At 41.2% G+C, this 15,765-nt stretch overlaps 1 protein-coding gene across 1 annotated transcript; it reads left to right on the top strand.

Annotated features, from left to right (window-relative positions):
* Positions 1–6,711: 6,711 nt before the first annotated feature.
* Positions 6,712–15,513, top strand: ythdf2 (YTH N6-methyladenosine RNA binding protein F2). The gene is made up of 6 exons (XM_082516399.1): positions 6,712–6,941; positions 7,164–7,188; positions 8,402–8,481; positions 9,428–11,125; positions 13,667–13,732; positions 14,053–15,513. The coding sequence occupies exons 1-6, from the start codon at positions 6,915–6,917 to the stop codon at positions 14,074–14,076; spliced, it is 1,920 nt and encodes a 639-aa protein (XP_082372525.1). The 5' UTR covers positions 6,712–6,914; the 3' UTR covers positions 14,077–15,513.
* The last annotated feature ends 252 nt before the right edge of the window (positions 15,514–15,765 follow it).

Here is a 15,765-nt window from a genome sequence, read left to right as displayed (position 1 = left end):
CATGCTAGTTAATCAAGTATGCTCTCAAATAGCAGTGGATTTGCTTAAATATGTAAGTTTTCTCTTTTTCTATCAGCTTTTAATCATTATTATTTCAAAGCTGTGTGATATAATTCTCTATAATGCGCGGCACAGCATTGTATATAATCCCAAGACAGCAACAGAATCTCACTTTCTAAGCCACGTAAGTATTTTAATAACCTTATTTGGGCATTAGCCCTGCTTCCAGTGCATTGCCCTTGCAGTAAGTTGTGGAATAAGGGCTACCAGATCCATGTGCATGCAGGGTAATGTAATGCAGGACGCCACAGGAGTCAAGGAGAAAGAGAGTGATGCAATGCTAGAAAGCTCACTGTTACACCAGCGTGATCAACAGCTGCAGCTGACGGAAGGGAAGGGAGGCCACTATTAGTATTAATGGCCATGACTAAATTTCTCTGTCTCTGTAACTCTTTCTGTCTCTGCTCCCCCCACCCCTCCACTTGTCTTCCCTAGTGATACACACACCTTATCTCTATTTAATCACCCTGTCTTCCCCAGCCATAGCCAACCCCTGTGCACATTTGCGATTGCGTGTATAAGAGAGTGCTGCTGAGTGTGTGTGTGCACACATACATGTGGCCACATTTGTCATCAAGTGACCAAACTAGGAAGACAGCGAGAGAGACAGTCAGCCTGCAAGAACATGGCATTGGTCCCAAAGTCCAAAATTTAGTCAGCTGCTTCATTTGTTTTTGTCAGTGATATTTAATAGTGTATGCCAAACTCTATGCATGGGAAGAACAGTGTGCACACATCTTTAATTTATCTTGTGTGTGTTTCTGAGGGGAAATGTGTTTGGTGGTGTCTACATTTACGTGTATAGGCTGAAAATAAACACAGGTTACATCATTCCTTGTGACCCCTCAGCACATTTAAGCCCCGCCTCTCTTAAAAGAGGTCTGACCAGGCAAAGTCTTTCATTGGCTGAGATTTGCGGGCCGGCTGAGGTAGTAATGGCAACCAGGTTTTATTTAGACCACTATTCAAATTGCAACACCACCATTAATAGTTTATACTCTGTGCTAGAAATACCTGAGAACATTAAAGAAATAATTGTGAATGCTCCGTGTACCACTGTCTTTTTAAAGATCACTGAAGTTAAACTGTCAAAAGGAATATAAAGTTTATTAAGATGTAAATGCCACTGAGGAAAATGTGATCAGTAAGCATATGGTGATGGTCTGTAAAGTGGGGCTTGCAATATGAACCTGAAACCATATAACCTACCTCCTGAAACAACAAGTCCTTTATTAAGGTCTCAGAGTGGCTTGGTCCCGAGGGGGTCGGCCCCTCAGGATTCCACTGTTGTTTATATGCTTCAGTGAGTATGTGTGCCTGTGTGTGCGCGTACGTGTGTGTGTATATGTCCAAGACAGAGATGTACAGCTGCCCCGTTGTCCAGTTCACAAACTCATCTCAGCTGTTCAAAATCATCACCAAGTGTCATCAGAAACACAGACACCCAGGCACACACACACACTCACACATGCATACATACAAAGGGCCACATATGGACAGGTCTGGCTCATTCAACCTTCTACACAAATGTTGGTGATAAATCCTCTGTGATAGAATGTGCATGTGTGCAGCTATTTTTTTCGTCAAACAACCTCCGCTTTGTCTCCGCGGACCACCAAGGCCCAAGTTTCCAGAGTTTGAATCTACAAGTTAGTTAACAAAAGTTAAGAAACATGCACAAATTTACCGTTTCAGTAGAAATCACATGCATTTGGCATTAATCGCCATTTTCCACAGCAGTGTTTACAGTGAATATAGAATGTATTTTATTTGAGGAAGTCTATGGTTTCAGGAGCCTACAAGTTAAAAAAAAAATCAATTCTGTCGCCTAAATGCATCTCAGTCTGTCAACAATTTTTTGGTCTTAAGTTGTACATTACAATTCAATGTTTACAGCAAATTTTTCTGTATTTCTTGAAATATTTAAGAAATAATTTAGAAGGTACAATAGATAATCATCATCATATTACACAACTGCCACGCCCCAAAATGATATCCATTTTCAGGTAATAACACAATCAGGGAGCTGTTGCTCCTTCCAGCACTAATTTACAAGAATTACCTTCTTGAGCAAGCAACCATGCAATAACACCAGTACTGTTGAGGGCTGGGAAAAACGCTTTCACAAATTTAAAACCAAGGTTTGATTTGCAAAGAAATCAGCAATAATGTTTTGGTTTATTTTTAGAATCAATGCTCTTAAATATGCAAAATCGCTGGTTATTTAGAAGTACACAGACAGATTTAAAAGGCTTTTTTAGAATATATTTATTAAACAGATCTGTAATACACTGACAGAAAATAAAATTTCACTATTGCTGGGGAGTCAATCATACAACAAGCAATGTGCTCCCTAGCTAAATATACTCAATTCCCACTGTATTGGAGGCTAACCTTATTAAATGGGTAGAATGTGAATTAACAGCATCCTCAGAGAGCCTGACAAGTGCTACATTGCTAACATCCTATTGCTGAGACAATTTTGCCGCCACATAACTGCATTGGTCATCGGAATGAGGCACACAAAAATACAAAATTACAAACTCGTTGAAAAGCACACACAGATATACAGTAAGGCCAAAAGAAAACATACAGACACAAGAAAGATGCACACAGGACCTCTCATCTGAGCATGTGGGATTGTCACCTTACTGCCTGACATTCCTGCTTCAGGGTGCCAGCAAGGCCTGCAGTTAGAAGGGCAATGCTGGTGGCAAGGGGGTGGGGGGGAAAGAGATGCGAGGGTGGACAGAGGGCAGAATCAGAAATTTGTCGTGTCACATGGTCAAACAGGGAAGATTTACGACAGATCAGGTTCCTCATCAGCAGCATAGTGTTGTGGCTTTAGAATGACAGGTATGGGAGTGAGATCAGACTCCGGCTTTAGTTTGTACACCCTTTCTGGCAACTGCAGCCAGTGTGACTGGCTCAAGATGGCAGTGTTGCGGATGGTAGGCATGAGTAATGCAACAGTCTTTCCTTGTGCTCGGTTTAACATCGTTCTCAGTGTTTACACGTGAATCTGAAAATGCAGACGTGCCAAATTCATAAAGAGTACATGCAGAGACTGACACAAACTTAGACAAATTAGGTCGAAAAACAACAAGACAAACTTTCAAGAGAAATTCTTGAAAAAAAAAATCTCGTGCAAACATGCAAAACAGAGATTAGCAGTTATTTAATCATTTTATGTCTCTCTCTTCCTACTCTCAGAAGCTATGATTTACTCACCGGCGACATCATGGAGACCACAGCTATTTTTATTGGCTGGTAAGCAGCCAGCTCTTTGCCATGCTATGCCACCTGTCCAATCCACAGCAGTCAACAAGCCCCAGGGGAAAAAAAGTCAAGCACCCAAAAATGATTGAGAGATGAAAGGTGGAATATGAGACATGCATGCCATTCTACTGTCCTAGGCATGTTTCACAAGTCAAATGTCTTGTCACTGCTACTGGTTTGTCATCCCTATTTGCATTTGTTCTTCGTTAAGTCTGCTATATTTTCCATTCTTCAACACTTATCTGCGTTACTTCATCTCTGGAGTAATGGCTTTTACGCTGCTCTTGGACCATCGCTGACATTGTCTGAGCTGCAAAGATGGGGTTATTCCTGGCCCTGTATCGTGCCTTCTTAGGTGCAATTTAGTCACATGCCACGTACAGTAGATTGGGGTGGAGGGGGTCACCATTTCACTCAAGTGCCCTGCATGATGTTAACTATTACAAACTAAATATTACAGAGGCTAGAAGCTGGTGACATAAATGACTGTATATAATACCACATGTTTTGGAAGATTACAGTTTGTTAAAATATATTAAAAGTTGGTCTTGAGATGAAAATGACTCTGGGTCTTTGAATGAGTGGGTGTATTCTTAATAAGTTTATAAAGGATGACTTACAAGCTGAGGCAATATCAATATAGACACATTTGTAATTAGTGTCACTGAGTCTTGCATGGTCAAAATCAAACACATGATAAACACATAAAGAAAAAGTTAACTTCAAGAAAAGGATCTTCTTGTGAAATGCTTTTTATACTCGTGTAAGTGAGCAGAGTTCCTTTATAATGGAACTCATGGGAAAATAAGTGGAGGATCATTTGTGATAATTGGATTTCTTGGCCTTGCCACACACAAGAAAAAAAACAACAACTTGATTTTAAAAGTTAAATTGAAAATTCAGGATTGTGTCTAGGTGTCCATCTTGTGGAAAGAGCATGAAATAGCAAGTACTAGTGTTGGAGTATTATCCTCTGAAACAACACTAGTGGGTGATAAAGACCTAGAAAACTAAATAGTGTCTGCAAATGATGGACAACTGGATGATTTGGTTTTTGTCAGAGGAAATCAAAGTTTTGGTTTATTTAGGGAAGTTCCAAAGAGTTTCAGCTGTCTTTGCATGCCCCAAAAAATACATTCACACAGTACTCAGTACTCACAAAGTACATTCATTCATTCAGAGGCTCAGCTTACAACCAGGCAAACTAGGCAATCGCTAAGTGCCCAGGGGTCTGTGCGTCCCCAAGGACCGACAAACTTTAAAATACAGTAGTAGCAGTATGCAAAGTTTGCAATGACAATAGTGGAGCCACACTTGACTCCACTCACGCTGTTCCAAGTAGCCTGTGTGATTCAGATTACCACAAATCAATAAAACAGCAGTGTAGTTTTGTAGCGACGAAAGAAAAACAGCAGTGAGTGCAGCAGATAGCAACAATTACATACAGTCCCGATCCAAAGTTTAAGATCACATGAAAAATGGCAAAATGGCATTGTGTACTGTAGCGTTGTTCAGTTGAAAAACCCAGTCGTTACCACACAGACAAGGGTCCTCAGTCATGAGGGATGCTCTCTGCAACATCTGGACATAGCCAGCAGCCGTTTGACACCCCTGCACCTCCTGAAGCGCCATTGTTCCACTGAAGGAAAAAGCACCCCAGACCATTATGGCACCCTCTCCACTGTGCCGCGTAGAAAACATCTCAGGTGGGATCTGCAACGTTGGAAACCATCAAGGTTAAATTTTTCTCATCAGAGAATAAAACTTTCTTCCACTTTCAATGTCACATGTTTGGTGTTCTCTTGCAAAGTCCAAACAGTCAGTTTTGTGGCTTTCAAGGAGATGAGCCCTTTGAAGACATTTTTTTGTTTTTGAAGCTCTTCAGTCTCTGATGTCTGATGGTTATGGAGCTGCAGTCGGCACCAGTAACAGCCTTGATTTGGGTTGAGAATCATCCAGTGTCTTGACAGACAGGCAACTGGATCCTCCAGCTGAGTGTTGGTGAAATTTTTGGGGGTCTTCCACTTGACGTTTTTGTTCCCTAACTCTCAGGATCATTTAAGAAATTCCAAATGTCTTACTGCATCCCACCTCAGCAGCAATGGCGCACGGCGAGAGATCCTGTTTATGCAGTTCAACAACCCAACCAAAAAGGGAGAGGTTTTTTTTGCCTTTGCCATCAGAAAGTCATGACAGGGTGACTATCTGACAGAAAATGACAATGAATCCACATTTTTTGCACAGATTTAGCCTTTAAAGGCATGTGGTCTTAAACTTTTGATCAGCTGTAAAACAGCCTGTTTCAGTTTAAGCGCTGTTTTCAATAAACTGCATGCTAAAAAAACATGTTTTTTCTCTCTTTTTTCACTCCCATTTCTTCTTGTTGCAAGTTGAAGCTCTACTTGGAACCTTTTTATAAGATCCAATCAAGTAAAATGTGATTTTTTGCCATTTTTTAAGTGGTCTTAAATTTTTGATTGGTACTGTACAATATTAAATAACTAAACTGCTGCCAGATTAGCCTTAACTTTTGGGTGAGAAATACTTGCTACCCACTAACGTCACAGTATTTATTTTAGTCTCTTTGACATTTAATATTATTTAGCTAAGCTAGCAGAGCAGCCAAGGGTGTCCAGCTGTGGTGGCTGTGACAGTGAGTGCGAAATTTCTTTTAATGATGTCAGATTTTTTTTAACCATAATTTTAATGAATGGTGGTTGAAGGGGCCACCTGTGAATTTTTGCCTAAGGCCACTATAGACTCTAGAATCGGCACTGCATTCATTCATACCTCCAACCTGTACAATCACAGACTTCACAAGCTTGTAGCTCACACAGCAGCTCCCCTGGGGCAGGCTGGGGGCTTCTCTGAAGAAACACGTAATTTTGCAACCTACAACATTCACTCTGGGGCAACCTTCTGCTCTACTGATTTGGAAAGCAGTGCAAAAACAGCATGAAAATGATTTAAAGGTGCAACTGTTTCAGCAGTGAATTTTGAAAATAAATTCCTGGGTAAGTAACAGTTATATAACAGATTAGTTTTTAGGATTTTTAGATTAGAAATCCTGATTTCCTGATGTGGTTTTGTTTATCAGAATCAGAATCAGAGAGACTTGATCAATCCCAGAGGAAAATTGTTGTCATAGCACCACACATTCAGCAACCATCAAGCACATATATATGAAACATAAATAACATATTTATGTTATATTGTATATTGTTATGTTGTATTCTACATCCTACAGTGGTTTTATAAGAAATTTATATCTCAAATATCTTTCAGATGTTGATGTTTTATAATGAAAATAATAGCCTCTAACATCACCCTGGCTCCTCCACACCAATGGGGGGCGCACGTTTTTTGTAAATAAATACCATCGTGGGTTGACGAGGGCCGCCCAGCCATGTTGAGGAGTCTGTCAAGCAAACTGCAGCCCGCCATTGTGTAGAACCAGGCTCTGTAGAGAGATAAGGGTGCTTGGCTGAAACGCTTCAATAGCTTGATAATTATTTTACCCTGCCGCTTTTATTTAGGAGTAAATACAGTTACACAGGCTCCGGGGGGGGAAAGACATGTCAGCCAGCAGTCTTCTTGAACAGGTAAAGAGAGGTATTTTCTGAACATTTACGGGGGCCAAATTTCTCAGCATCGCGACGGGCTAGCGAGGATAGCTTAGCTCAGAGGCAGCGGCTCCGTAGTGCAGTAGGCCTGACCACCTGCTAAAGGAACTGACTGCTGAAAATATATCTCTTCATCTATTTTTTTCCCCTTCCTCTCTTCTCATAAATCAAACCTTCATGAATCACCTGGACCCAATCCAGAGACCGAAAGGCCAAGCTAATAAAGGTAAGACCAAATATTATCTAACATTGTCGACTTGGGTTTGAGAGAGTGCGAATCTTTTTATGTACCTTTCGCTTTAGAAAATCTTGCGTGCGCGAACGCGATAGCTGGCTTCCTAGCTACTCGGGTAGAATGGGCCTCTGTGTACACGATTTAAAGGTTTTCATATAATTTATCACTTGAGTGAAACGCCTAATGATACTGTGTTTCAGGTTGGGATTTTTCAGGCTTTAAACAAAGCAATTTTAAGTGTCCTTTACATCCCAGAAATCGCACAGGTTCCCACAGGTAGCTTCAGGCTAGCTGTCTCCAGAGTGGCTAACTTTAAATGGCAGCATGATACACATGAGCATCCTTTTCCTGGTTCTACTTTTAATGCCTTTTATCACCCATAGTTGCGTGGAAAACACCTTACTGCTCAGTGTCTTTAATTATCAGACATTATGAAATTTCTTTTGCAATATTAGGGCTACAGGTGCCACCCTATAGCACGCTGGCGACCTGGCTAATGTTAGCCAACTCCGTCAAGTTGAAAGGACTCTTGGCGCTCGTTAACATGGAGACGCTAGCGTGCTAATGTTAGCTGGTTGCTAGGTTAACCAAAATGACACGTCTTCCGACATGCTTTTCCTGTGTCAGAAAGGCCCTCGCGCTTTCCCATCATTATGCTGTCAGTCTATAATGTTGAATAAACACATTGAACAAATAATTTTTATTTTAATTCTCTGTCCCTTTCTCCGAAAAGCTCTGACAATCTCGTGTTTTCCAGCACATGAACATCACCTGTAACAGAGAGCGCTCTTTAACTCGCGGGGGCGGGGGGGCTCGCTCACACGCACTACTCATCTACCTGCATTTTAACATGCATTTTTTTTTTTCTCTCTCGAAGTGATGTCAGTATTGGTTTTATCTATTATTTTAATGTGTCTATTGCTGTGGGAATCTAAATTTCTTTAGTGCTCTTTTATGCCAGTATTTGACTACTTCCAAGTCCATTTAATTTTTCCTGGGCCTGATTCAAATAATTGAGCATACTATGTAATCTGAAGCATACTGAGCAATTATTGCTTTTTTTCCCCCTTGTTCTAATTTCAGGGAGTGGTTTTGTTATGTAACGAGTGGCGTTGGTGCTGATGTTAATTGCCTGATAATGTCTAACCCATTGCACCTCTGGGGTTGCACAGGCCTGTTAACACAAGTGTTGTTTCATTTACAGTGCAAAACGGAGCTGTGACCCAAAAGGATACTTTGAATGACGATGAATTTGAGCCTTACCTGAATACTCAGGCCAGACAGGTAAATGTTTTCCCAGTGTGTGAGGTTTTTGTTTTGTTGGGTTTTTTTGTTTTGTTTTTTTAAATCTGAATCTTTCCCTTTTTTTTTTTTTTTTTTTTAAAGTAGTCTGTTACTGGCTTATCCTTAAATGTTCTTAGTTGAACACGAATCTTTTTTGTTTTATTGCACTAAAATTCAGATAAATCTGACAAGGGTCAACTGAAATTCTGGTTTAAGGAAGTTAAAATGGTGATGTAGAGATCAGCTGATATTCTCTAGCTTGCATCCACGACAAGTTTCATGACCGTGCATATATGAATAAATAATCCTAGTTACTGTAATCTTAGCACATCTGTTAAACCCAATTTCAGCCATATTATTAATTGTAAGTGAAACTATAAAAAAAGGTTTACTTTGCACATTTTTGTGTTTTGATTACGAAGAATATTAATGTGCATCTCTTTATTCACCTTTTTTATTGCTTTAATTTTTGTTAAATGTGGTTGTTCCCTGTGCAGTAACTAACACACGTACACATGCACTGTGAAGTGGGCTGTAGAGGAAAATAATAGAGCCTGTCTTTTGGTCCACTCAGAAGAATAGCTGTCCTTATCTTCTTCCAAGACACTCTAAATGGTGGTGGGGGAACAGTTCATTGTTTAGTTCTGTTTATTTATAGATGAGTTTAAAGGAGGAATAGTGAGAGGATTGTTTACATTGTTGTCACAATCGGTGGTGAGCAGTGACAGTTCAATTACTTTACTTATTTTTACTGTGGTTTCACTCCCTGGATGAAGAACAAGTTGCGCTCATGTTAAGAGGAGTGTTCAGCTGTTAATGTTACAAAATATGTTGCTTTAATAATTAAATGCTAGGGTGCTTTTCCACAAATTTTTTTATTTATTTATTTTTATTTATTTATTTTTCCCCATGTTGTCACTAAATCACATTTTTCTATTCCATTTAGAGCAATGCCTATACGGCCATGTCGGACTCGTACATGCCCAGCTACTACAGCCCCTCCATAGGATTTTCCTACTCCCTGAATGAGGCAGCATGGTCCACAGGTGGGGATCCTCCTATGCCTTACCTGGCCTCCTATGGACAGCTGAGCAATGGGGAACCCCACTACCTCCCGGACGCTATGTTTGGCCAACCAGGCCCCCTGGGGAGCAACCCATTTCTAGGTCAGCATGGCTTCAACTTTTTCCCCAGTGGCATCGACTTCTCAGCATGGGGTAACAACAGCTCTCAGGGACAGTCGGGGACACCGCAGAGCTCTGGCTACAGCAGCAGCTACGCCTATGCTCCCAGCTCACTTGGAGGTGCCATGATTGATGGACAGTCCCCATTTGCACCTGCTGCCAACGAGCCCCTTAACAAGGCACCTGGTATGAACAGCCTGGACCAGGGCATGGCGGGACTTAAGATAGGTGGTGCTGCTCCTGGTGGTACCGGGGACTTGGCGCCTAAAGTAGTTGGCTCTGGATTACCCGGTGGGGGTCCACTAGGCCCTGTATCATCTGTTGGACCTCCCAGCATGCCTCCTGTCTCAATTGCCCCTGCCAAGCCTGCCTCTTGGGCTGATATTGCCAGCAAACCAGCCAAACCCCAGCCCAAGCTTAAAACTAAGGGTGGCATGGCTGGTGCTAATTTGCCTCCTCCGCCCATTAAACACAACATGGACATTGGCACTTGGGACAACAAGGGCACAATGCCTAAAGCCACCACTCCTCAGCAGGTGCCCCCTATTCCCAGCAACGGGCAGCCGCCCAATCAGGCTTCCCCGCAGCCTGGAAGTACTGCTGTGGGGAATCCACAAATGCCCCTGAGCAATGGACAACTGGTTCCACCTGTTTCCCAGATGGGTCAGCATCAGCTTCCACCCACTGGGCAGCCAGGTATGGGTCAGATGCCCCAGCCTCCTCTCTCCCAGGGTGGTCCTCCTCCACCAAGCCAACAGCAACAACAATCTCAACCTACCCGCTGGGTCCCACCACGGAATAGGGCCAATGGATTTGGGGATACGAGTGGGAGTGGTACAGGCCAGTCACCTCCCTCTTCTTCAGGAGTGGGTGTGGTTCCAGGGGTCCCTTCGGAGCCTCACCCAGTTTTAGAGAAGTTGCGTATGGTCAACAACTATAACCCGAAGGACTTTGACTGGAATCCCAAGCAGGGCAGGGTGTTTATCATCAAGAGCTACTCCGAGGATGACATCCACCGCTCCATCAAGTATAACATCTGGTGCAGCACGGAGCATGGCAACAAGAGGCTTGATGCAGCTTACCGTTCACTGGGTGGTAAAGGACCACTTTATCTTCTGTTCAGTGTCAATGGGAGCGGTCACTTCTGTGGTGTAGCAGAAATGCGCTCACCCGTGGACTACAACACGTCTGCTGGCGTGTGGTCGCAGGACAAGTGGAAGGGTCGTTTTGATGTGCGCTGGATCTTTGTTAAGGACGTTCCCAACAGTCAACTGAGGCACATTCGACTGGAGAACAACGAAAATAAGCCAGTGACCAACTCTCGGGACACACAGGAGGTGCCACTGGACAAGGCCAGGCAGGTGCTAAAGATCATCGCTGGATATAAACACACCACTTCCATCTTCGATGACTTTTCTCACTACGAGAAGCGTCAGGAAGAAGAAGAGTGTGTGAAAAAGGTAACAAAGTCACTGTTGAATAAAGTGAATGACATAACAAATGAATGAAAAACAAGTGTGATCTTCAAAAAAGGTGGAGTGTTTGAAGCCTGTGTATGTGTGTTTGTACAACATTGATGTTATGCATTACAAAGAAACGGTACAATACAACCCTTTACAGATGGGCTGAGAGCTGATTTTCATGTGCTTATATGGATTAGAACAATTTGTCATCTTTTTTTCCTTTAGCTTTTATGTTCTACCTGTTAACAGTCACATGTAATGTTCTACTTTAAGAGTGGACAGCAAGAGAAAACATTTACAAAGATAAAATGGATAACATGCATGGTGTTTAGTTGTGTAATTATAGCAACTTTATCAGTGTTATCTTGTTCACAGCTGAAGCTGCTGTGCTGCTAAAACTATGAGAGATGTGGTCCCTTTTACTGCTTTATGATATTGATAATCTCTTTAGCTTATTTGAGCATGAAGGTAGCGGAGCAAAAATGGAAAAATGTCAAACCGAAAAGGGAAATTTGTTAAGTTTATACTGGGATCGTTCAATGGTTTGTTTGTTTTTTTTTTCTAGGGTTTCTTTCTTTTTCAAGCAAGCGGTGTGTTTTGTTTTGGTTTTTTTTTTTTCGTGTTTTACTCTTTTTCTTTTTTCTTTTTTGACTACAGATACATTGATCAGTTAGTCTTGATGCCAAAATAGAGACCTTGTCTTTAGTCAGTTACTAAATCCAATACCTGCGTTACTTTAATAAGCTCTGTTACGAAGAGCACCAGATATGACATAACATTGCTTTTCTAGCTAACTGAAATGAAAAGTAAAATGTATCGATTAAAATTTACTTAGTTGTCCGTTATTAGAAGGATAAATGTCAATGGGACCTCTGCCCTCTCCCACTAAAACTCAAAAGGGGGTCAAATAAAAAGGTGGGGAGGAGGGAAGTGAGTGCTTAAAGTATTTGTATGCTTTCATGTCCGTCAGATGAGACATGTTTTGTCATTTTTAATCGTAATTATTTTGCCTCCCCTGTTAGTTTCTCTTCCCGTGAGCCCATCCTCACACATGGAGTTGAGAAAACGGGTGAAGGAAAATGTTACTCACTTTGGGTACAACTCATGCCACTTTCCTATTGTCAACTCATTTGACCAGTGTCAGCTGGATCACAGCTAAGCCACAGACTGGTGCAAGCACACAAAACTTGTTGGTGTAGTAAGCAAGAAATGACTCCATACTGCCAGCCCTTATTTCATCTTAATTGTGCGTTTCCTCTTTGGCAAATGGATTACATCCAAAATATGGGCGTATCAAGGTGGAGACAGTATTTAAATTTACATAAGCATACTCTGTATTGGAAATTACACCCACCCGTCTCCAAATGCTTGTTGATTTTCTATTTGTTGGGCAAATCTAGGGACAGTTGTTTTATTCAGTGTCATCTTTAAGTTTGCCTTCAATGAACTATACTGAACCCCAAGTGTGTGTGACACAAGGGTGGGGATTGTTGCTTTTGGGATTCTCCATCAGTTGGCTGGTGAGTGGATTATTCAGACAGAGCATATCAGAAGAATAATGAATGGCGAAAAGGCAAGCGGATACTGGTAACAAAGATCCACAATGCTTAACATCTGTCATCATTGTTGGGCCACAAAGCACCCACGTAGCAGTGTTGAGCTGGAACCTAATTTAAATTAGCCTCTTAATTATTTTTTAATGGTGTGCACTGGCATTATATAGATGCATCTATTGACATGATTTTGCATTTTATTTTTCAGAACTGCTGTGATTGGAAAAACACGTGTAGCTTGCTAAAAACCCAAATGCGCTGCCTGGAGGTTACCACTTAGTATCTATGAGCTTGGATAGATTTAAATATAACTAAAATAACAAGAGGGGGAAAAAAGCAAAAACTTATATTTTTCATGAATATCTTTGTCTACACAATGTTTATGCTCAAATACGTAAGCTCGACTATTGGTGGAGGTGAATTTGCAGTATGTAGTTTAAATTAAATTTTATTGGGTATTTTGGCTTTCTCCTTCCTCGCTTGATGGCAAGACATCTGTTCAAAAATGAATTGAGAGCATAACTGCTCTTTTGTGGTCTCTGTAAGAAAGGGAAAACCTTTTAAATTTTATCCCAGGTGTTCGAAGTCTTAAAAACAGCATTTTAACCTGTGGTGATTTGTTCATTTTGAGTTATGTTTACACCCAGACTTGAAACTGAGCCACTTAATTGAGGACAGTAAACCTGAATTAATTGCTTACTGAAAAATAAAAAATGATAAATGGACATTTGAAGAAGATTCATCTAGGGTACATTGTCTTATATATGTCAGTTTGAGATGGACAACATTTGGTTTTATCTATTTTAATATCTGTTATCTGTATATAGAGTTATTGATATTTAGCTGTTGAGCTAGGCCACTCAGAATCTGCTCTGTTTCCAAGTAATCCTTTGGGCCAAATTACTGAATGATCTTACTACAAAGACCTGGCTCTTTCAATCTGAAGTGCTTCAGTTGTGCTCAGTTTTTGCTTCTTTTGTGACAGGTGGAGGTCCAAGGCAGTGAGCCATATCCCAGCAACCCAAACAACAGAAGTCATTACAGGCTTCAGGTAACTGTATTCTGAATAAATTTAGCCTGTTTTCATACTTTGAGTCTGTGCCACTTGGATATTTTTCACATACATTACGTAGTTGATATTTTGGTACCTGTAACGCTGCTAAGTTATCGAGCTTTTCCTCCTTAAAACCCACAGCTGTTTAGGTTGTCGTTTGCAAACAAGAGCCGTGGTTTTATGAAACTATTAAAATGTGTATTAAGTGGATGCCCACATTTAACAAGAGAAACTGGAAGGATCTATTGCAATGTGCCTATATTTTGTATGATGTAATTTCTGCTTTGTGTGTAACACGCTGTCCTTTCATGTTCTAGGAGCGCCAAGGACGAGTCAAGTAACAGTTGGTGCTTTGGTCAAAGACTGCAATGGCCCCCTTAAAGCCCTCTACCCCATTACGTCATTACATCCAGATCTCTTAAAGAAATTCTAATAGGGGTGAAGAATTAACAAAGGACAGAAACTAAATGAAGACTTTGATTTCTTTTGACTTTAAAGACTTACTTTGAACTTGTAGTAAAAAGAAAAGGAAACAATTATTCATAGGACTACAACTAAATGCATAGCATCCTTAGGTGATTTTTTTTTTTTTTGCCCTCCCCCATTCCACTACATATGCTTTCTCCCCTTGTATGCTGCTTTTTTTCCTTTTTGAAATGAATGGATCAGCTTGTTGTTTTTTTTTCTTTTTTTTCTTTTTTTTAAATGGTCCAAGAGCAGGTCTGTAATTCTCACACAAACACACAAATCAAATAGAAATTGTAGTGTTGACTAATAATAGTGTCCCAAAGTGGAAAAATGGGCTGTTTGTCTCATTTTCTTTGTAACCCCACCACCACCCCACCCCAATCTGTCTTTTGAGGATGCTCAAATGTTCAACCGGGACCCAGCAGAGTTTCCTCCTTGGTGGATTTTCATCGTAGGCGTATGCCAGCTACACTCACTCCAGAATCTCTCTACACGCTTACCATGTTTTTGTTTGAGAGGACTGCAAATGTTCAGAAGGCCCTTCATTTTGTTTTCCCAGTGTGTTGGATGGAGTGTGTGGGGTGGTAGGGTAGGGAGGATCTAGAAGGGGATGGAAGAGGTTTAAGAGTTCGAAAGTAAAAGAAATGTTAAGTTGATAAAACCTTGCCCACTGTATAATTTTTAAGGTCTTAAAAAAAAAGGGGCCCTCTGACAGTCTTTGGACCTAATTTACCCCCCCCCCCCCCCCCCCCCCCCTTTTTTTTTTTTTCCCTTCTTTCTATTGGACAAGTTGATTCGTTGTTGCTATGGGCTGCTTTTTGTTTCTCTCCTTCCTCCGTTTTCTAAAGACAGTGATGCGAGTGGTCTTGACCCACTCTTTCTATTAATCAGTTCAAAAGTAATAAATGTGGTATATTAAGCAGAACGGTGTGCATTCCCCTTGTTTGGAAAGCAGTTTTGTCATGCAGCATGTCTGTGTGGGTTTTCTTTTTTTTTTTTTTTTTTTTTTGTTGATTATTTTCCCCTCTCATATGGGTATCTGAATGTTTCTTCCTGCCATTCTTCATCCTCCAACACCCCCCCCCCCCCCCCCCCCCACTGTGCTGCCCTGCATTTCTTACCTCTACTTCCCAAACCCGCCTTTGTGCTACACACTCCCGGATTCCCGTTTCTGCTCAGCCAACCATACATACTATATCACAATCAGCTTCGACCATTTTCAGAATGTCATTGTTGGTGAGTAAAAAGCGCAAGGTCCTCTTTCAGAACTACTGGCTTTTATTTGTGGCATAATAAAGATGCTCCACGAAGTCATGTGTGGTTTCTCATTGGGCTTTGCTTCCCCCCCCTTTAGTACCTAGGTTGTTTATACAGACTTGTCTGTGTGCATTGTCTTTGTGCTGATAGCAGGCAGGAATGCCATTTGGGATGCACAGTAAGATTGTTTTTAGTGTTTTGTTTCATCTGTCGCTGGGCCAGACACCACTTGTATGGTCTACTGGCATAAAAGACTGCAGGTGTACAGTGCGCAACACATGATTTGCAGCTCATTGTAAAATGAG

Source organism: Aulonocara stuartgranti (assembly GCF_965226115.1).
Source record: "Aulonocara stuartgranti genome assembly, chromosome: 19".
Classification (NCBI taxonomy): domain Eukaryota; kingdom Metazoa; phylum Chordata; class Actinopteri; order Cichliformes; family Cichlidae; genus Aulonocara; species Aulonocara stuartgranti.
Note: the sequence above shows the minus strand (reverse complement) of the source record. Positions and strands in the feature narration are given on the sequence as shown.

Bases quoted from the DNA above. Each gene is read 5' to 3' on its own strand.
- ythdf2 (XM_082516399.1), top strand. From the start codon at position 6,915: ATGTCAGCCAGCAGTCTTCTTGAACAG. The intron at 11,126-13,666 runs GTAACAAAGTCA...CTTTTGTGACAG, and splicing joins AAGAAGAGTGTGTGAAAAAG to GTGGAGGTCCAAGGCAGTGA. The intron at 13,733-14,052 runs GTAACTGTATTC...TTCATGTTCTAG, and splicing joins GAAGTCATTACAGGCTTCAG to GAGCGCCAAGGACGAGTCAA.